Source organism: Pan paniscus, chromosome 12 (assembly GCF_029289425.2).
Source record: "Pan paniscus chromosome 12, NHGRI_mPanPan1-v2.0_pri, whole genome shotgun sequence".
Classification (NCBI taxonomy): domain Eukaryota; kingdom Metazoa; phylum Chordata; class Mammalia; order Primates; family Hominidae; genus Pan; species Pan paniscus.
In genome coordinates this window covers 65,027,948-65,050,215 of record NC_073261.2, presented here as the reverse complement: position 1 = coordinate 65,050,215, position 22,268 = coordinate 65,027,948, and the positions used below count along the sequence as shown (strand labels likewise).

The 22,268-nt window shown below is 37.3% G+C and overlaps 1 protein-coding gene across 5 annotated transcripts in view; it reads right to left on the bottom strand.

The window, feature by feature from the left end:
• The window catches only part of USP34 (ubiquitin specific peptidase 34), a 283,346-nt gene that overhangs the window by 146,102 nt on the left and 114,976 nt on the right, over positions 1-22,268 (bottom strand). For all 5 annotated transcript variants that reach the window (XM_034953216.3, XM_034953217.3, XM_055108352.2 and 2 more), the window contains 9 exons: positions 16,879-17,004; positions 16,570-16,699; positions 15,564-15,599; positions 15,071-15,201; positions 14,185-14,795; positions 10,142-10,356; positions 5,908-6,023; positions 5,693-5,820; positions 223-312 (listed from right to left, as the gene is read on the bottom strand). In XM_034953216.3, the coding sequence (XP_034809107.1) occupies positions 223-312; positions 5,693-5,820; positions 5,908-6,023; positions 10,142-10,356; positions 14,185-14,795; positions 15,071-15,201; positions 15,564-15,599; positions 16,570-16,699; positions 16,879-17,004 (1,583 nt within the window). The remainder of the gene's footprint in view (positions 1-222; positions 313-5,692; positions 5,821-5,907; positions 6,024-10,141; positions 10,357-14,184; positions 14,796-15,070; positions 15,202-15,563; positions 15,600-16,569; positions 16,700-16,878; positions 17,005-22,268) is intronic.

Genomic DNA, 22,268 nt, shown 5'->3' with positions numbered 1-22,268 from the left:
GTACTGTTCTCAAACTCCAAAGAAAACAAAACACAGATTTTCCTACTGATCAGGATATAATCTCTACAGGGGTAAGTGGCAGAAAAATCTAAGAAAACAAACCACATGAAACTCAAATTTTCCTGGTACAGAGTAAAAGCTTGTAGGTTAGTCAAAACCTTTAGATAACTATAATTAGAAAAAAATCTTTAAAATAAATACTTTTTTCTTTTATTTACTTACATTGTTATCCAGTGTGTATCGTAACTGCTCCCAAACTGCTGAAAAGTACCAAATAGTTTTGGAAGAAGACGAAGTGAAATTACTACTGATCTGAAACAGCAGAAACATTCACAAAATAATTTTAGTAATTCTTTTTATAGAAATTCAGCCATTTAAAATTTTAAATGCTAAAAGATTTAATGAATCTTGCATAGAGACATTATTACACAAACATTAAACTTTTTTTCTCAGAAGTATAAATTCATTTTACATATTAGGGCAAGAACTGCAAGTTTAAAAAATTCCAATCCAAGATCTTTAAGGTAAAACACACTATAAATATCTGGGTAAAAAAGCAAGTGAAGAGCATTTAAAGATGTTTCTTAAATGAAACTATTTCTTCGCAAGTCATTACCATTTTCTCCTAAATTCTCAATATGATTTGCATTCAAATTGAGAATCATGACCTTATGAACCACGTCACTAATGGAAGCACACCACATACCTCAAAAGTATAAGGAGCAGAAAGGGGAAAGGAAATTACTTTAAAACTTCAAGTAGATCTGAGTCTGCCTATCCTCTGAAAGGAACAGGTATAGGACAGATACCGACACAGAAATCCTGGAAGTAGGAAAGGAGGTTGGCTGCATGAGCCTTAAAAGAGGCAAAACAAATTCTAATGAAGAACTAAACTTATTTTAATCTTAGAAGCCAATACTGCTTCATGAAAAAATTTTTCACAAATTTAGGAAGTAAATTTTATTCACTTCCTGAATTTTCTTCAATAAACATGTTTTCATTTATAAAATGCAATGTGGAAGCAAGTATATGTTTGACGTTAGAGAAATAAGACGCCAGGCATTAAGTGGTTATTGACTGAGTTCAGTGAATAATGGTGTGGTTCATGAAAGACACAAACCAAAAGTAGGAATGTAGAAATAAGACTCATCTTCCTTCTACTCCTACCCTAAAGGAATGCTTTTCTCCAGAATTTATAAGTGCTGAATTATTGAGGAATAATTACATTATACATGGCTAAAGATTTTTAAGAGTTTTTCCTAAGATTATCTAAAAACTTCCAACTTTTCTCCCATTTAAAAGAATCAAATTCCAAAGAACAAAGACACACATTTTAAGTGCTATAATGACCAAAGACAGAGTCAAAGTCATCCCAAAGCACTAAAACATTTTATTAAAACTGATAAAATTTGTTTTTAAATGACAGAAAGTACTGCTTTTAGACTATAAATTAATAAAACACAGAATGGGAAAGATAATTTTGGCCTGGTGATAATAATTTATGTTTCAATGAAAAAGGAAACTTTACAAAATCAAATATACAACTCGTTCCAATAAAGATTAAACTGTAGAATTTCTCCTATAATGACTATGAGATGTTATAATGACTTATCAACTTTTTTGCCCAAGTAGTTCTGACTACTGATATGCTTACAAAACTAACAAAAGCATAAAAGGGAAGTGTTATAGTCAAACTTACATTTCACAAATTCTTTCAAGACTTAAAATTTCAAATACCAAAACACATAATCCTAGGCAACATGTGGTTAAGATAAAAAGATTCAATGGGCAACCACAAAGGCTCAATGGCCAACGCATAATGGTTCATGCCTGTAATCCCAACACTTTGGGAAGTCAAGGTGAGCAGACTGAGCCCAGGAGTTTGAGACCAGCCAGGGAAACAGTGAGACCCGGTCTCCACAAAAAAATACAAAAAATTAGCCACCCATGATGGCACATGCCTGTAGTCCCACCTCCTCAGGAGGCTGAGGTGGGAGACTCGCTTGAGCCTGGGAGGCGGAGGTTACAGCGAGCTGAGATTGCACCACTGCACTTGGGCCTGGGTGACACAGTGAGACTGTCTCAAAGAGAAGATAAAGGTTCAATGATCCAGAGTAATAATACACTAATTTTAGACTCAAGAATAATCCTATTATACTGAATTGCACTAGTTGTTTGATTTATTCCAAGAGTTTGTGTTGTAACCAAAAGCTTATGACTATGCAACAGTGTGGTAGTCCTGTAAGAATTACTAAACGCAGCTTTTTGTTATCTTAGAACAGAGACATTCACTGTTGGTCTTCACAGCTGAAGTTACATATGGATGATTTTGTCTAATCTAGGACTCCATATTTTAAAGAAGTATATTCTACAAAATAGTCATTTAAAATTACAGTGTATATCAAAAGTTGACGTGAAATGCCATATATAATATAGTCTCTAGGGAAGCGAAACAAATTGTGTGTGTGTGTGTCCGCACAATTTTTTTTTTTTTTTGAGACAAAGTCTCACTGTGTTGCTCAAGCTGGAGTGCAGTGGTGCGATCTTGGCTCACTGCAGCCTTGACTTCCCACCTCAGCCTCCCAAGTAGCTGTAACTACAGGTACGGGCCACCATGCCCAGCTAATTTTAAAGTTTTTCTGTAGAGATGGGGTCTTCCTATGTTTCCAAGGCTGGTCTCAAACTACTGGGCTCAACAGATGCCCCATCTCACCCTCTCAAAGTGTTGGAATTACATGCGTGAGACACTGTACCTGGTCCCTTTTGGATCTTTTTAATTTTCCTACCTATAAAAGAAGTATGTACTCATTTTAGGAAAACTGAGTAACAAATAGGCACAAAGAAAAAAAAAAAAAAACCTCAAGCTGGGTGCAGTGGCTCACGCCTATAATCCCAGCACTTTGAGAGGTCAGGGCAAGCAGATCACTTGAGGTCGGGAGTTCGAGACCAGCCTGGCCAACGTGGCAAAACCCCATCTCACCTAAAAATACAAAAGTTAGCTGGGCGTGGTGGTGCACACCTACATTCCCAGCTACTTGGGAGGCTGAGGCAGGAGAATCACTTGAGCCCGGGAGGCAGAGGCTGTCGTCAGCCAAGATCATGTCACTGCACTCCAGCCTGAGCAACTGACTGAGACTCCATCTCAAAAAAAAAAAAAAAAAAAAAAAAAAGGCAAAACAAAAAACCTCAATCCTCCCAAAAATAACTGCATTGTAGAGATTACACTCTGACTTATTTCTTACAATCTTTTCTTTTTAACGGTTAGGCCTGTAATTATTTGCCTAAATCATTATATAATCTTTGAAAATAGGACCCTTAATGGCTGCATGATATTTAATCTTTCATACAGTTTTCTCTTTCTATTGAAGTATAATAAACATACATACAAAAGAGGGCACAGATCTAAGCGCACAGCTCAAAATACTGAGGTAAACACATCTATGTAACCAGCAACCAAATCAAAAAATGAATCAGTATCAGCATTCCAGGAGCCTCTACTGTGTCCCATTCCAACCACTAGTCACCTCAGGGTAGCTATCACCCAGTCTACTAAATACAAGAACTCACCTGTTTTTACATGATATAAATAAAATAATAGAGATACATAATGTTTTTGTGTCTGGCTTCTTTCTTGCAACATTGTGTTTGTGAAATTCAACCAAGTTGTTCCATGTAGTTGTTCACTGTTCATTCAATGTTACTGCTATATAGTATTTCAATGAATAGTCCACAATTATCCTATTATCCTTTCTACTTTTTTTTTTGCATTTGAATAGCTATGCAAAGAATACGTAGTTATGTTATTTATTTATTTATTTAGAGACAAGGTCTCACTCTGTTGCTCAGGGCTGGAGTGCAGTGACGTGATCACGCCTCACTGCAGCCTGAACCTCCCCAGGCACAAGCAATCCTCCTACCTCAGCCTCCCAAGTAGCTGGGACTACAGGCACACACCACCACATCTGGATACTTTTATTTGTATTTTTTGTAGAGGCGAGGTTTTACCACATTGCCCATGCTGGTCTCAGTCCTGGACTCATGCAATCCACCTACCTTGGCCTCCCAAAGTGCTGGGATTACAGCCATTAGCTACTGCGCCTGGCCTAGTTATTTTCAATAGGGCTGCTGTTAGCATTCTTGACTGCCTTTGGGTGATCACCAGGGTATATTTTGTTAGGCATATACTTAGAAGAGGAATTACTGGGTCAGAGGGTATGCAGATGCACATATGGAGAGTACAAATTATTGAACCACTTATTAAAATTTGTGTTTTCACAAAGACTTTTAAAAGAAAATTAACATTTTATAATTAACTGTTATAAAACCTATGTAAATGATGACATATCATCCAGCCATTAAAAGAATTATTTTCAAAGAATATATACCGGCCAGGCACAGTGACTCACGCCTGTAATCTCAGCACTTTGAGAAGCCGAGGCAGGAGGATCACCTGAGGTGAGGAGTTGAAGACCAGCCTGGCCAACATGGTGAAACTCCATCTCTATGAAAGTACAAAAATTAGCCAGCCATGATGGCAGGTGCCTGTAATCCCAGCTACTCAGGAGGCTGAGGTGGGAGAATCGCTTGAATGCGGGAGGCAGAGGTTGCAGTAAGCCAAGATCACATGACTGGACTCCAGCCTGGGCGATGGAGCAAGACTCCATGTCCAAAAAAACAAAGAATGAATACCAAAGGAGGCAACTGATTCATTTACAAAGTTCTACTAGTGGTTTCTTATATGTGCATGAACAATGAATTTTTCTCCTGTAACTGTTCAACGTATTGCCCTTTAAAGAACCAAAAAAAGAAAAGAAAATATAGCATGTACTTTTAAAATTCAATAGGGGAAAAAAATATTTTCAAGCACTTATTTGGTAAAATTAGACAATCATAGCAGGCCTACACAGATGTGAGTGGAAAACAATATATTAATAACTGAACTGTCAACATACACACCAGAATCGTGTTTTCACTACATTAGAGAATGGAACACTATCAAAGCAGTATAGGTCAAGGGAAACATGAAACTGTATCCATGGAAGAACACTGAAAACCAAGAAATGTGTAATCAACTGAGTCCCAATGAGAAGTACATAAATATGAGGCAGAATTCAAACAGAGAAAAAAACACTAATCTGTTTAAAAAACAAAAAACAAAAAAAACACTTTTGAGGTATGACAAAGAACTGTACATATCTAATATATACAACTTGATGAGTTACTAACCTAGTCTTTTATGCACTACAAATGCTGAGACATTAAAAGATACATCTAAATGGAAGAACAATACTAATATCAAAGTGTTTATGTTGTAGCTTAAGTAAAATTTCACTTAACTTATTTAGCATCCTTTATGAGACAGTTCAAGAACATTTAACTGCAATTTGAAAACAGAGTAATCACCAAGGTGTTCCCAGAATCAAAAAGATAGTATTGGTTTTTTTTTTGTTTCTGTTAGGTGGATCTAACAAAGAATGGTGAAAGGTGCTGAAAAGAGCAACACTGAGTGCTAAAATATGAACCATGTTAAGAAGAAACCTCTAAATTTCATATGAAAACTATAATTACTAAAAAACAGATTAATACAGGTGTATGAAACAGTATAAAAACATCACACCTAGTCAACAAGAATGTCCCCCCACACCCAAATACTTTTGACTACTGCATTAAAAATTTTTAAATTCCTCTTTACCTGTTGTTTCCCAAGTTTTCAAGGCAACCTTCAATGAATCTCATTCGAATTTGTCTATCTGTAAACCAACATACTAACGAACAAAGAAGTTTCTCTGCTTCATTTATTAATCCTTCAGAAAGATTAACCTATAAAAAATGTATATAAAATTACTATTTATCCTAATTGCATCTTGCTGAAATTTCTTAGTCTTCTGGTTCTATTAAATAACTTACTGCATCTTCATCTTGGACTATATCCCACAACAAAGTATTTCCTTTCTTGCAAACATTATCCAAATTGATGTCTGTAACAGCATTACTGTTGAATTGATGTTTATGAACTACAGGTCCTGAAGAGAAAAAAAAAAAGACACACTATAGAGAAATGCAGCTGACTGATTATAGCATTCATATGGTTAGCAAATCCAAAGAAAAGTACACGATATTTTTCTCAGATCATAAAATAAAAACACATTAGCACAATATTTTGTTTTGTTTTGTTTTTGTTTTTGTTTTAAATAGAGACTGAGTCTCGCTATGTTGGCCAGGCTGGTCTTGAACTTGTGGCCTCCAGTAATCTCCTTCCTCAGCCTCCCTAAGTGTTGGGATTACAAGTGTAAGCCACTGCACCCAGCATGGCACAATACTTATGAGGAGAGAAGAATAGTGCCATTTAGATTTGATAAGGCTAAAGTGAAATCGTTTCCTTTCTACAGTCTCTTTGCTATTTATAGTGATTAATATTTTCACGTCAAGAGAACTGTACATAAATACTTGAAACTAAGTGTGAATAAGACAACATATTTGAAATAATTATTTAACCAGACATACCTCTAAATGACCTATATAATCTTTTATAATCCCTATATTTAAAAAAAAACTTAACACTATTTTTATTGGAGATAATTTACCCGCAACATTCAAATTAAAAGACTCTTTTATAGAAATACTACATTTTGTTTAGACACTCACCAGTTATAGGACATTTGGATAGTTTCTAGTTTTACGCTATTATTAACAAAACTACCATAAACATCTGTGTAACAAGTTTTGCATCATTTCCTTTCCTTTCTCTTGGGTAAATACTGAGGATTGACATCACTGAGTCATAAGGTATTATGTATGTTTAAAAGAAAACTGCTGAAAAGATTTCCAAAGAGGCTGTGCCATTTTACATTCCCATCAGCAGTGTATGAGAGCATCAGTCCCTTTATTCCATATTTTCCCTAACACCGTAGTACTGTAACTCTTAATTTCACATACCTATTTTTAATTTCACATACCTATTAAGGTATGTGGTAGAATCTCATTGAGGTTTTTAATTTCCATTTCCCTAATGACTAATGATGAGAATCTTTTCGTATGCTTATTAGCCATGTGTATACCTCTTTGGTGAAATAAGTAATTTGCCACTCTTTTAATTGGGTTGTCTTACTATTGAGTTATGAAATTATTTTATATTCCAAATACAATCCATTTCATAGATATATAATTTTCAAATATTTCTTCTAGTCTGTGGCTTGTCTTTTTTTTTTTTTTTTTGGATGGGTGGGGGGACTGTTTTGGTATTTCGCTTTCATAATTTTATCGAAATACATATATAATCAAGATGGAGAACATTTCTATCACCCTAGGAAGTTCCCTTGTGATCCTTTACAATCAGTCCCTACCCTCAAGCCCTAGGCAATGATTGAGGAGCTTTCTTTCCTTACAAATTACTTTTGACTGTTCTAGAACTGCACGTAAGTAATACACAGTATGTGCTTTCTTCTATTTCTAGCTTCTTTTGCTCAGAATGATGTTTTCAATATTCATCCATGATGTTGGATGTGTCTGTAGTTCTTTCCTTTCTACTGATGAGCAAAATTCCACTATGTGAATATATCAGTTAATTCCAGTTGGAAGGCCTTCTGAATAAAGCAGCACACATGAACAAATCTTTTCGCAGACATGTTTTCACTTCTCTTGAGTAAAAACCTAAGGCAAAAAAACTGCTGGGTCATATGGTAGGTATATATTTAACTTTGTGATAAAGCAGTTTGATACAGTTTGAATGTTTTGTCCCCTCCAAATCTCATGTTGAAATGTGACCTCCAGTGTTGGAGGTGAGTCTAGTAGAAGGCATTTGGGTCAAGAGAGCAGATCCCTCATGAATGTTTTCATGCTGTCCTCACCATAGTGTGAATTCTTACATTGAGTTCAGATGAGATCTGGTTGTTTAGAAGAGAGTGACACCCCTCCAACCCCCCGTTTCCACTTCTGCCATGAGACCCCTGCTCCCCCTTCACATTCTACCATGATTGTAAGCTTCCTGTGGCCCTCACCAGAAGCAGATGCTGGCACTATGCTTCTTGCACAACCTGCACAACTGTGAGCCAAAATAAACCACTTTTGTTTATAAACTACCCAGACTCAGGTCTTTCTTTTTTTTTTTTTTTGAGATGCAGTCTCGCTCTGTTGCCCAGGCTGGAGTGGAGTGGTATGATATTGGCTCACTGCAACCTCCCCGCCTCTCGGGTTCAAGTGATTCTCCTGCCTCAGCGTCCCGAGTAGCTGGGACGACAGGTGCCCGCCATCACACCCAGCTGATTTTTGTATTTTTAGTACCAACGGGGTTTCACCATGTTGGCCAGGCTGGCCTCGAGATGCTGACCTCAGGTGATCCACCTGTCTCGGCCTCCCAAAGTGCTGGGATTACAGATGTGAGCCACCGCACCAGGCGATTTCTTCATAGCAACACAATAATGGACTAACACACAGTTCTCCAAAGTGATTATATTTTATGTTCAACAGCAAGTTATGACAGTTTCAGCTCCACATTCTAATGTCAATCCTTGATAGTATCAGTCCTTAATTTTACTCATTTCAATAGGTATGTAGTAGTACCTCACTGTGGTTTTAACTTATATTTACTAGATGACAAGAGACACTGAGAGTGTACTTACTGGCCGTATCTTTTTTTTTTTTTTTTTTTAAGACGGAGTCTCACTCTGTCATCCAGGCTGGAGTGCAGCGGCGTGATCTCGGCTCACTGCAACCTCCACAGCCTGGGTTCAAGCGATTCTCCTGCTTCAGCCTCCCAAGTAGCTGGGACTACAGGTGAGCACCAGCATAGGCAGCTAATTTTTTTTTTTTTTTTTGTATTTTTAGTAGGGATGGGGTTTCACCACGTTGGCTAGGCTAGTCTCGAACTCCTGACCTCAAGTGATCTGCCCACCTCAGCCTTCCAAAGTGCTGGGATTATAGGTGTGAGCCACCATGCCCAGCCCTTATTGACCATTTCTATATATCATCTTTTATGTAGTATCTGATCAACACTTTTGCCCATTTTTAAACTGACTGTCTTACTCTGTTGGAGGAGGTCTTCTAGTACTAAAAACATTGTAAAACAAGGTAGATTTGGAAAGCATTAACATATACTATCATTTTATTCTGTCTACAATGGGTTGTGAAAAGAAAACCATTTTGTTCAATTTCTAACTCCACGCAGTAAAAAATAGGTAAAATATTGATTAAAGGAAAATTTGAGAAAAGAATGCTAACAATTACAATGTGGCATCACATTCAGTCAGATGACCTCAATCTAACCTATTCCTTTCTCAACAACCACAACAGCACAACAATAAAATAAGTCAAAGTAACTTAACCTAGACAGATCATGTACAAAAAACACATACAAATCAGTAAATTGTTGCCAAGGTCCACAAGTTGTGTTTCTAAGTGTGTTTATGGCCTCTTTGCATAAACGTAATCCATCCAGTTTACTTATAATGTACTGGCATTCCAAAACCCATTTACTAGGCCAGCATATGTTGATGATACCAACCAAACAAGAGGTTTAAGGCCTTTAAACTGCCAATTCTAAAACTGTTTTTCACTTTCTTATTTTTTCTTGCTTTACTCATTAATTCCCTACTACTCTTTACCTTCCTCCATCCTCCATTCTTTCAAGTCTGGTCATGTCCTATTACTTTAAGATTGATTTAGACTTGAACAATCATTTCTCACACTCGCCCCTCCTTATTCCCTCCTACCCTTCCCTAACCCCAAGCAACCACTAACCTTCTGCCTGCAGATTTGCCTATTCTAGACATATCATATAAATGGAATCATATAATTTTATCTTTTGTGATTTCCTATACTTTTAGGTCCTAGGATTTCTGAGTATAAATTCTAATACAACCATATATTTTCTACAATATAGAGCTTAAATTATTACATATTATTGCTATATATTTTCTTTCCTCGCTGAATATCTCGATAGAACTGCAGGACTTATTTATATTCATGATGGACTATTTATAATAATTTAATTCCCCTGGGGGAAAAAAAAACTACCATATGTAAGTTATTTTGACAAAAACATTAAAGTACCATAACCTTAACTATTGAGTCCTTTCAACAAAGTTAAGATAAATTATTCCTGTTGTGAAGAAGGTAATATATTTTACTTACTGTAGAGTCTTACCTTGACTAAGATGTTCATGGTAAATGGAAGCTAAATTGGGAAGATGTTGTTGGAGGTGAGATGTCAGTTCCGCATGTGAATTAATCTGAACTAGCTCCTCTTCACATCCAGATTCTTCACCATCAAAATCAGCCATATTTTTTTCTGATTTTGCACTAACCTGGGAGCTACTACAACTGACATCATCTGCACTTAGCATATCGTCAACCATATGCCTACAAAACAGAGAAAAGCACAAAGTAAGTAATTACGAATGTGAATCTAATTTGTGAACCACAAAAAATACCTCTCTTAAACTTACAAATACACTTAGAAACAAACCGACATCTGCTTATTAACAATATGGAATGTTGAGAGCTTTACGAAACTGAAAACTTCACACTGTCAGAATTATTAAATAATTTTACAATATACAGTCATACTACCAGGCCTATTAAGACACCTCATTAAAACAAATTCAAAGAACAATTTTAGGCAAGATCACTAATACTCACTATTTACATATTATTTTATACTCAAAGTCTATAAAATGTGAAACCATAAAAAGTGTGGTTTTTTACAACTGTAGAATCAAACCAAAAAAACATTTCAATTTAAGGCTGCAGTCTTGATGGACTTAATATTAACTGGGGAACTTCTAACCAAACAAACCCAAATTAAGTATTCATTTCTAAAACACACTGTTACCGGACATAAAGACAAAATGATTAAAAAAATCGAAAAATAACATGAAGTTCAGGGTTGATTTAGAGACTCACAAGTAGTACCATTAATACACAGAATATGAAAAGAGCTAAAATGAAAAATTAAATCATTAGGTCTTGTGAGGTATGGAATGGGTATAGGTGTCAAAACTAAGATTTGCAGTGTACCAAACTGAATATATTGCACCTCAGTTTTTTAACTGCTTTGTCTTCATCATGAGCTGTGCTGGGGACAACTGTGAATGTTTGTATCTATAATGCAAGATAGTGAGCCAGTGGTTCCCAATCAGGGGTGAATTTAGGCCCCTGTGGGAAATCTGGAAATATCTAGAGATATTTTTGGTTGTCAAAACTGAGGAGATGCTAGTGGAATCTAGAGATAAGGCTCAGTATAGTGGCAAACATTCTGCAATGCACAGGGCAACATTAGCATTGCTATACATTCAAATAAAAAAAAAATGTTCTGGCCCAAGGCTGGGCATGGTGGCTCACACCTGTAATCCCAGCACTTTGGGAGGCCGAGGCAGGCGGATCATTTGAGGTCAGCAGCTCAAGACCAGCCTGGCCAACATGGTGAAACCCCGTCTCTACTAAAAATACAAAAATTAGCTGGGGCATGGTGGTGCATACCCGTAATCACAGCTACTCGGGAGGCTGAGGCAGGAGAATCACTTGAACCCAAAAGGTGGAGGCTGCAGTGAGCCAGGATCGTGCCACTGCACTCCAGCCTGAACAACAGAGTGTGACTGTGTTTAAAAAAAAAAAAAAAAAAAAAGTAATTATCTGGCCCAAAATGCCAATCTTGAAAAACACTTCCTTAATCTCAGATGCATCAGTGGTAAGAATTAAAAAGCAAAGGAAATAAAGAAGTAATATGTATAGATATGTAGTTCACCCTAACAACTTAATTGCATTCTGGAAGATCTGGCAAATTGTCGAGTATAGCAAAACTCAATCTGATAAAGGGCATACCCATGATTCACCATAAACTCACATACTATCACTCGTAACGACAATGATAAATATACAGCTAACACTTATCGAGCACTTATTGTGCACCAATCACATTAGTTAGCCCAGGAAATCCTCACAATAAAACCATGAGATAGATACTATTGTGCCCATTTTATTTTTAGAGACAGAGTCTCATTCTATTGCCCAGGCTGAAGTGTAGTGGTGCAATCACAGCTCACTGCAGTCTTGATCTCCTGGACTCAAGCGATCCTTCCACCTCAGCCTCCCAATTATCTAGAACTACAGGTGTGTGATACCATGCCTGGCTAGTGTTTTTAATGTTTTTGTAGAGACGGGGCCCCACTAACTTGCTCAGGCTGATCTCAAACTCCTGGCCTCAAACGATCCTCCTGCCTTAGCCTCCAAAGCACTAGGATTATTGTTCCCATTTTATAGATTGAAAAAAATGAAGAAAAATTAATTATTTTGCCCATCATAATACCACCACTAAGTGACAGAATCACATATTTGGTATATTTCACAGATAACCAAAAAGTTTTATGCTGGAGCTTACCCTTTTAAATACCCTAAAATTAGGAGACGTGTAAAATTTCCCTTTCTTAATCACAATTTAGGAAAGTTTCCATAAGCACTCATATCTTTTTTAGGCATTTATTACAAGAAGTTGAAAATCTAATCCTGTGTTATCCAATATAATACCAACTAGCCATATGTGACCATTACACACATAAAACATGGTAGGTCTAGGCTGGGTATAAGTAGCTTACACCTGTAATCCCAGAGCTTTGGGAGGCTGCGGCAAAAGCACTGAGGTCTGGGGTTCAAGACCAGCCTGGGCAACATAGCAATACTCTGTCTCTATAAAAAAAAAAAAAAAAAAAAAGTAAGAATTAGCTAGGAGTGACAACACACACCTTAAGTCTCAAGTGCTCAGAAAGCTGAGGCAGGAGGATTGCTTGAGCCCAAGAGTTTGAGACTATGGTGAGCTATGATCACATCACTGCACTACAGCCTAGGTGACAAAGTGAGACCCTATCTCTTAAAAAAAAAAAAAAAAAAAGGCCAGGTGCAGTGGCTCACGCCTGCAATCCTAGCACTTTGGCAGGCCGAATCATAAGGTCAGGAGTTCAAGACGAGTCTGGCCAATATGGTGAAACCCCATCCTACTAAAAATACAAAAATTAGCCAGGCATGGGTGGGGGGTGGGGGGCACCTGTAGTCCCAGCTGCTCGGTAGGCTGAAGCACAAGAATCACTTGAACCTGGGAGACAGAGGTTGCAGTGAGCCAAGATTGTGCCACTGCACTCCAGCCTGGGCGACAGAGTGAGATTCCAACTCAAAAAAAAAAAAGGCCAGGCCTGGTGGCTCACACCTGTGATCCCAGCACTTTGGGAGGCCGAGGCGGGCAGATCATCTGAGGTCAGGAGTTCAAGATCAGCTTGGTCAACATGGTGAAACTCCATCTCTACTAAAAATACTAAAAAAGTAGCCAGGCATGGTGGTGGGTGCTTGTAATTCCAGCTACTCAGGAGGCTGAGGCACAAGAATTGTTTGAGCCTGGGAAGCGGAGGTTGCAGTGAGCCTAGATCGTGCCACTGCACTCCGGCCTGGGCAACAGAGCGAGACCCTGTCTCAAAGAAAAAAAGAAGAAGAAAACAAATGAATGAATAAATATTTTAAAGAATTAAAGGGTGGCTGGTCTAAACTGAAAAGTGCTATAAGTATAAAATATGCACTAAATATTGAAGACTTGGTAAGAAAAAAAGGAAGGAAATACCTTACTAATTTTTATACTTACTACATGTGGAAATGGCATTGTGGATATTATTGGTTTAACATGATTAAAATTAACAACCTGGTTTTTTATTGTTGTTGTTCAACGTTTTGCTTTTGAGTCTCACTCTGTTGCCCAGGATGGAGTGCAGTGGTGTGATCTCAGCTCACTGCAACCTCTACCTCCCAGGTTCAAGTGATTCTCCTGCCTCAGCCTCCCAAGTAGCTGGGATTACAGGCGTGCACCACCATGCCCGGCTAATTTTTCTGTTTTTAGTAGAGATGGGGTTTCACCATGTTGTTCAGGCTGGTCTCAAACTCCTGACCTCAAGTGATCCACCTGCCTCAGCCTCCCAAAGTGCTGGGATTATAGGTGTGAGCCACTGCGCATGGCCAACAACCTGCTTCATTTTGTGTTTTTAAATGTGCCCAATAGAAAACTTCAAATTATCTATTTGTAGCTTACATTTATAGTTTGCACTATACTACTAATGAATAGCACTAATACAGAATAAATTGCAAATTGAATATAGGATATAATACTTCCCTAAAGGAAATATGAACTGAATATTTATTTTGAAGTAGGCTTACCCATCGTGGTGGTGGTGATGGTGGTGGTGGTGGTGGTGATGCTGTGGACCAATAAATTGTCGACAATTAAATAATTCATTCCCAATAGTCTCCCCAAGGAAGTCCCCAGTTCGTGTGATACAAGACTCCTGAGACCCTTGTGCTATATGAGTAGCATTCATTTCCCCTGAAATATCATGTTCTGGGTCTTCAGAGTGTGAACAAGCATCCAGCATTCGCATTCGATTATCTACTGATGGCAATGATTCAGTGTTAAAAACCAGGTCCTTTCCTGTTCCGCTGCTTGTCCCATTTCTTTCTGACGTGCCTTGGGAGTCCCCCAGGCAAATGCCTGCTTGACTCTCTAACTTTCTATTCCGAAGATCTGTACCACAACTGCTTTTGGGAGGATTATGACCATGATCATCGTCTTCATCTTCCTCTTTGAGGGCTTCAATATCTGCAATGTCTTCTGACTGTACCTCACTGCCAGGGCTCCCAGCTGACTGGCTTGCATGGCTAGAATTAACCTCATTGCTAGATCCATCACTATGCCCACTACTGCTACCAGGACCACTGCTTCCATCTTCACCACTGTTGGCAGTTTCGTCAGAACTTCCCTGCATGGATTCCTGTATTTTGAAACAAATAGATTTAAATAAATATTTAAACCAATAAGAAAAAAGGTAACCAACATTAATAAACTGTACTTTTTAAAAAGGCTGCCAGTCTTGTTATACTCCTTTGAACAATACAAAATGGAATTAAAAACTCAAAGGATGTCAAAAATATTACGTAAAGGAGAGGACAAGCCCAAACATGAATTATGTATATATACCCAATTCAAATGATAAACACGCCAGAAAGCCAAAAATGCCTATAAAAGAAGAAAAACCTATTTTCATACCTCTGTGTCTGAAAGTCGTTGTTGCACATGTTTGGTTCTATTAATAAGTTGCTCATCCATTTCAATGTCACTACCTCCACTTTGATGTGTATCGCTATTATCACTGCTTTGAGGACTAGCTGCAGGTGACCCTATATAAAATACATTTTTTGTTTTTACTTCTAATTTATATTAACATTGACTTAACAGAATGACATTATCATTTGATTCCTTGACCTAGTTACCAAAGCTTTATGCTAAGTAGCCAAAAATAAAATCTCTAAATATGTTAACATTTGCTCATGATTTCTAAAGAAGATGTAAGATTCAATTAAAAGTCAAGATGTTTATGATTTTAAGAAAAATGGGTAACACGAATATGTTAAAGGTTTACATCTCCTCAAAATGAACTTTATGACTGATACAAATATATTATTATGTAAAATCAATGAACTCTAGAAAATCACTATAAAAACTAAGTCATGTTGCCATGAATTTCTAAGGCTCAACTTACAAGGTGATGGAGCTGTTCTTCTAAGCTCTTCTTCCTCTGAAGGAAAAGGAAAAAACAGGAGAAAAACATTCTAAGTGACTCAGCTTCTTTGAGACAGCGTATCAGTTGTTCATATTACATAATCAACAAGATATAAGTGGAGAAATCTGCAATAAGGGTAACTCCCCACCACCTACAGTAGTTGTTGGGGGTGCCTGCACAGAAAAGCCTAAGAGAGGGGTAGTATATGTTGTCAGGAGACAAAAACTGAGTTCAACTAATGTTTCAGAAAGCCCTTGAAAGCTATATATGTTAAAAAAAATACCCACTGGCCAGACGCAGTGGGTCACGCCTGTAACCCCAGCACTTTAGGAGGCCAAGGCGGATGGATGACAAGGTCAGGAGATCGAGACCATCCTAGCTAACACGGTGAAACCCCGTCTCTACTAAAAATACAAAAAAATTAGCTGGGCGTGGTGGCGGGCACCTGTAGTCCCAGCTACTCGGGAGGCTGAGGCAGGAGAATGACGTGAACCTGGGAGACGCAGCTTGCATTGAGCCAAGATCGCACCACTGCATTCCAGCTTGGGTGACAGACCGAGGCTCCGTCTCAAAAAACAACAACAACAACAACAACAAAAAACCCCACAAAGCACCTGACATGGCAGAAAACTTTGAAGCAGAAAACACAACAAGATAACTGAATCATTATGTTCTACTCTTAAAATTATTTCTGAAACAAAACTTGTTTGTTTACAAAATGAAATCTCCAAAGCTTTTGTTTAAAAAAAAAAGATAACCAAAGCTGAGAAAATCCAGTAACTACAAAGACTTCATCACTATCCTTCACTTAAAAGGTAAACCAAAACACGAACTAATCACAGTATTAATCCTTTTATATGCACTCTTCTACCCATCCCACACTTATTTTAAAATAAAGATTGAACTGAATGTATTAGCAGAAAATATTTCAAATCTGAGTGAGAAGCTCTCAACAATTTACTTCAAAATACATGACACTACTAACCTTTCTTATTTCCAATGGGAATATTAGTATTTAATAAAGATGCAAAAGAACTCTGTTTAGATAACTGAGCCTTAGCTGCTAGTGCGTTATTCCACAGTGCTTTAATTAACATGGATGCCAAGTACAGTGTCTAAAAAAAAAGAGGGAGAGATTTCAGTTCGAGAATTCCAGGCAACACTAACAAATTTAATATCCTTTTTGTCAAACTGAAATGCCAAGACAATAAAATGAAAGTTAAATTATCTGAATCACAAGGAAATTTTCACTTCACGGGAAAAAAAAAAAACTATCATGTTTTGAATGTATTACCTGTTCAGTATGAACACTTGGCTCAAGAGCTGAGACCAGATTAAGTAGATGTCTAAGTGGTACAGGATCCAAATTCTTGATGAGTGAAGGAAATAAGTCATGTATATACCGACTACAATGTTTCAACTAGAAAATCAAGTTAGAGAGAATGGTCAAAAATAATTGCCCAACACATGTAGATTACCTGATATAAAAACAGTCTGAAAGTCAAAAAGTTGGCCAGTACACTAATATTTTTTAATAGGATGGTAAAATGCTAATTATCTAAGATGATGAATGGCAGTGCATAAAACAGTAAAAACAAATTCACCTAAACAGAAATGAAACTTAACCAAACAAATGACAAGCTGAATTTCCTAATTATAAGAGGGAAGGCTGGGCGTGGTGGCTGATGCCTGTAATTCCAATACTTTGGGAGGCTGAGTTGGCAGGACAGCTTGAGCCCAGGAGTTTCAGATCGGTATGGGCAACATAGTGAGACCTCATCTCTGTAAAAAATACATTTTAAAAGTAGGTGGGTGCTGAGGTGCACACCTGTGGTCCCAGCTACACAGGCGGCTATGGTGGGAAGATCTCTTCATTCCAATGGAATTAATTTACATGCCATAATACAAAAATAAGTTAAATAGTAAATTAAAATACAAATAAGACAATAATTACACTTAGGAGAAAAAAGTAAATTATCACAGGTGTGCCAGATTTGTTACTAAATCTTTATGAAGTATTTATATAATGCTTTTATTTTACTAGAGTACACAACAGAAACCCTTATAAAGATCTATAAAATAATAAACCATGAGATACAAAGACTTCTTTGTTATAATAAACACAAACATGTAAATTCATGAGGGACAATATTTATGAAGATATAAACACTAAATATTATGTCATGTAAAATAAAAGTATTTTACAGCCATGAAGCTGCTAACTACTAAATCAAGATAAGGTAATAAACAGAAGATGAGGCAAGTAATTCCCAATTTGAGGGCTGTCAAATGTAAAGTTTCCTACTTTTAATACATAAAAAATCTATTAAAATATAGATTTTACTCAAAAACACTGATTTTTATATTTTGCAGGCATACACATATGAATTCTCTTCTGCTGCTTCTCTTTCAGGGTAAATATGCACAACCTAATACTGAAATATAAGGTGAAATACATGTAAGAAAACATAATACTGCAGGAATTCTTCTATCTTGGTGAGGCTTCTTATAAATTACACTATCTGCTTCTACTGCTATTTACTTTAACACCACTAAGTATCCATTTAAAAAACAATGGCAGTACTTCAATACTACAAACAGTATTTGATTTTAAGGACAAGTGAATACTCAGTAAGTTTACCACTTTTATAGGTCTTGACTAAGAATGTTAATTTAAATATAGTATTAAATAACATTACAGATTAAAATATACAGGTTAAGTATCCCCTATCTGAAATGCTTGGAAGCAGAAGTGTTTCAGATTTTGGATTTTTCCACACTTTGGAGTATCTGCATTATATACTTACCAGTTGAAGATCTCTAATTCAATAATCCAAAATCTTAAATGTTCCAATGAGTACCTCTTTGAGCACCATGATGGCACTCAGATCTCAAACTTTGTAGCAGTTCAAATTTTAGAGTTTTGGATTAGGAATTCTCAATTTGTACTAACAGTTTTCTCTACTTTTTGCCAACAAGTAACTCTTACATGGTTTTTCTACTTAAAATATGATAAAAACACATATATACATGTTTATATATATATGTATATAATAAACTATACACTATATGTAATACATAATAAACTTCCGATTTTCTGCCAATTTAACCATTAATATAATGAAATTTCCATAATATACTTAATTTTGATAATTAAGTATATTATTGAAACCTTGTTGGGGTTTCTAGGGTATTAATCTGCCACTTGGTTATTTTTGTTTTGTTTTATACAGATGAAGTCTCACGATATTGCCCAGTCTAATTTTAAAACGCCTAAGCTCAAGTGATCCTCTTGCCTCAGCCTCGCAAAGTGCTGAAATTACAGGAATGAGCCACTGAGCTTATTTTTAAGTAACAAGACCCTTTAGGAAAAAAATCACAAAATCCTGTAACTGAGATTAAAAAAAAAAACCCACTCTTTCAAATGTGTACATTATTTAATTCCACAGTACACAAAAAATATTATTAAGAATGTGTGGTGGTGGCAGCAGCAGAGGAGGAGGAAGAGGACAAAGAGGAGGAGGACAAGGAGGATGAAGAAACAAAGATGACGAAGAGGACAAAGACGATGAAAACAAAGACGATGAAGACGAAAAAGAAAAGGATATCAGGGAAGATGGGAGAACAGAAAACGCCAGGAATCCATTACTATACCAAGACAAAAAATGTACTAGCCGAATCAGATGTAAGTATCCTGCAACTCTAGAGTCAATCTGAACTTCTACACTTAACAATTTCAGCCTCCAATGCCATAGCTGCTACTGCTACCCATTTCTGGCACGCACACTCCCAACCTGCCCATGCAATGACAGGCAGCTACAGAGACAACAATACAGGTTTCTGGTACAGCTTCTGGAGACAGGTGGGCAGTAAGGACCACATCCCCGAACATCAAGATTCTCTGTTCCGACAGCTAGCTGATTGCTAATTCTGACTGGTGAGGTACAGGCACAGAGGCTGGCTGCCATCATTTCAACACAAACCATCTGAAATGATTACTAGAGGTCTTAGAGTTGTACTTGTTTTTTGGGGAACAAAACGAAAAAGGAAAGAACAAAAAGTCCACAGAAAACATACCTGAAGTCCACCTGTTGCACTTCCTAGACGAATTTTTTTTTTTTTTTTTGAGACAGTCTTGCTCTGTCATCCAGGCTGGAGTGCAGTGGTGCGATCTCAGCTCACTGCCACATGTGCCTCCCAGGTTCAAGTGATTCTCATGCCTCAGCCTCCCAAGTAGCTGTGACCACAGGTGTGTGCCACCACACCCAGCTAGTTTTGTTTTTTTTGTTTGTTTGGTTGGGTTTTTTTTGTATTTTTAGTGAAGACAGGGTTTCGCCATGTTGGCCAGGCTGGTCTTAAACTTCTGACCTCAAGTGATCCACCTGCCTCAGCCTCCCAAAGTGCTAGGATTACAGGTGTGACTCACCACTCAGCCACTAGACAAAGATTTTAAAAAACTTTATCTCAAAGATAGTAAGAGTAAAGACAGGAAAACAATGCATGAACAAAATGAGAATATCAGCAAAGGGACAGAAATTATAAAAAGGAACCAAAAAGAAATTATGGAAATGAAAGGTACAACAACTGAAATGAACAATACACTACACAAGGATTCAAAGGCAGCTCTGAGCAAGCAGAAAAAAGAATCAGCATACCCGAAAGTAGGACAACTGAAATTATCAAGTCTGAGGAAAAGAAGAAAAATGAATAGCCTAAGGGACCTGTGGGATACCATGAAGCAGAGCAACACATTCATTTTGGAAATCCCAGAATGCAAAGAAAAATGGAAAGACAGAATACTTAAATAACTAACTAACTAACTAACTAAATAACCAATTTCATGAAAGACATGAATCTACAAATCCAAGATGTTCAACAAACTCCAAGAAAGATACACTCAAAAAGACCCCTATCGATACACAATGCAATCAGAATGTAGGAACCCAAAGACGAAAATCTCAAAAACCACAAGTAACTTGTCACATATAAGAGATCCTCGATAAGATTATCAGCGAATTTCTCATCCAAAACGTTAGAGGCCAGAAGGCAATGAGCTGATATATTCAAGGGGCTAAAAGAAAAATCTTGCAATAAGAATTCTAAATTCAGCAAAACTGTCCTTCAAAAATTAGGGTTGAAATTAAGACATTCGCAGAAAAAAGCTGAAGGAGTTTGTGACACTTATACCTGCCCCATAAAAATTGCTAAAAGACAGTTTCCCAGTGTGCTTCTAGCCACTAAATGGGAGAAGGGGACACAAGATGGTAGCAACCACAAACTCTAGTTCCAGCCTCCCGCTGCTCAATGACCTGGTTAGCACTGGGGCAGCCAGGGCTGAAATGACCTGGCCTGAGCTAGCCTGAGCCGAAAAGAGTAGCTCTTTTTTCACAGTCAGCCAAATGACTCAGAAAACCTAGAATGTTTGAGGAAAAAGTGTTCACTATGTTGGGTTGGGCAACATGTGGAGGAACTGAAAGCCTGGAGCCCGGGCCCAGGAATTGAGGAAATGTGAGGCTGGGGCTCAGAGGTGCTCACACTGAGGTAGACCCTTGGGTGATCAGGTAGTTGCCAGAATGCTTCAATGCTCACCTCCAACTCCTGATTGAGTACTTGGTGCTCTTGTGGTGCACTGTACCAGACCCCATGCTATACAAGCTTGCTGGGACCAGCCCAATCTCAGAGCCCCACATCCCTCTGTTGTTGCTGTATCCCCCATGAGGCACTTGTCTCTATCCTGCAAGACAGGCACTCCCCGAGGAAAGGGACAGCAGCAATGAATTATCCCTGTGTTCTCAGTGACCAGCATGAAACCCAGCACGAATATGCATTAGTAATTGTTGGAATGAACCCTTTTCATGTCTTCAAAAGTTCTGGGGAATAATGGAATGATTTAATTTGGTCTTTGAGTAGGGTACAAGATGAATAAATATGAATTGTCTTGCAAAGAGAAAAAAAATGAGACAAATGCTAAAGAGTCCTTCCAGTTGAAATGAAATAAGAAAGATCTCTGATAAATACATAGTCAATTATTACAGATAATACTGAAATTTTAGTTTGTAACTCCACTTTTTATTTTCCACATGATTTAAAAAACAAAGAATAATTATTAACCTGCCTTACTAGGCACACAACATACCAAGTTGCAATTTGTGACAGTAGTAATAAAAATGGAGAGATGGAGTCATTAGCAGCAGAGTTTTTACATGGCATTGAAGTTAAGCTGGTATAAATTGAAATTAGATTGTTATACCTTTAGGAAGTTAAATGTAATCTCCATATTAAATACAGAAGAAAATTAAAAGGAAATCGAACTGTTTCACTACAAAAACAACAACAACAACAAATAAACACACACCACCAAAACAACTAAACATACAAAAAAGGCAGTAATGGAAGAAATGAGGCAGAAAAACACTATAAGACATAGAGAAAAGAAAAGGCAAAATAACACAAGTTTGTCCCTCTTTATGAGTAATTACTTTAAATGTAAATGGTTTAACTCTCCAATCAAAAGAAAAAGACAGAATTGGTATTTTTTTAAAACTTGATCCAATTGTCTATAAGAGGTTTGCTTTATATCCAAAGACACAAAAAGGTTTAATGTGAAAGGACAGAAAAAGATATTCCACGCAAATAGCAAGCAAAAGCTAGCTGGGTTGGCTATACTAACATCAAATAAGATAC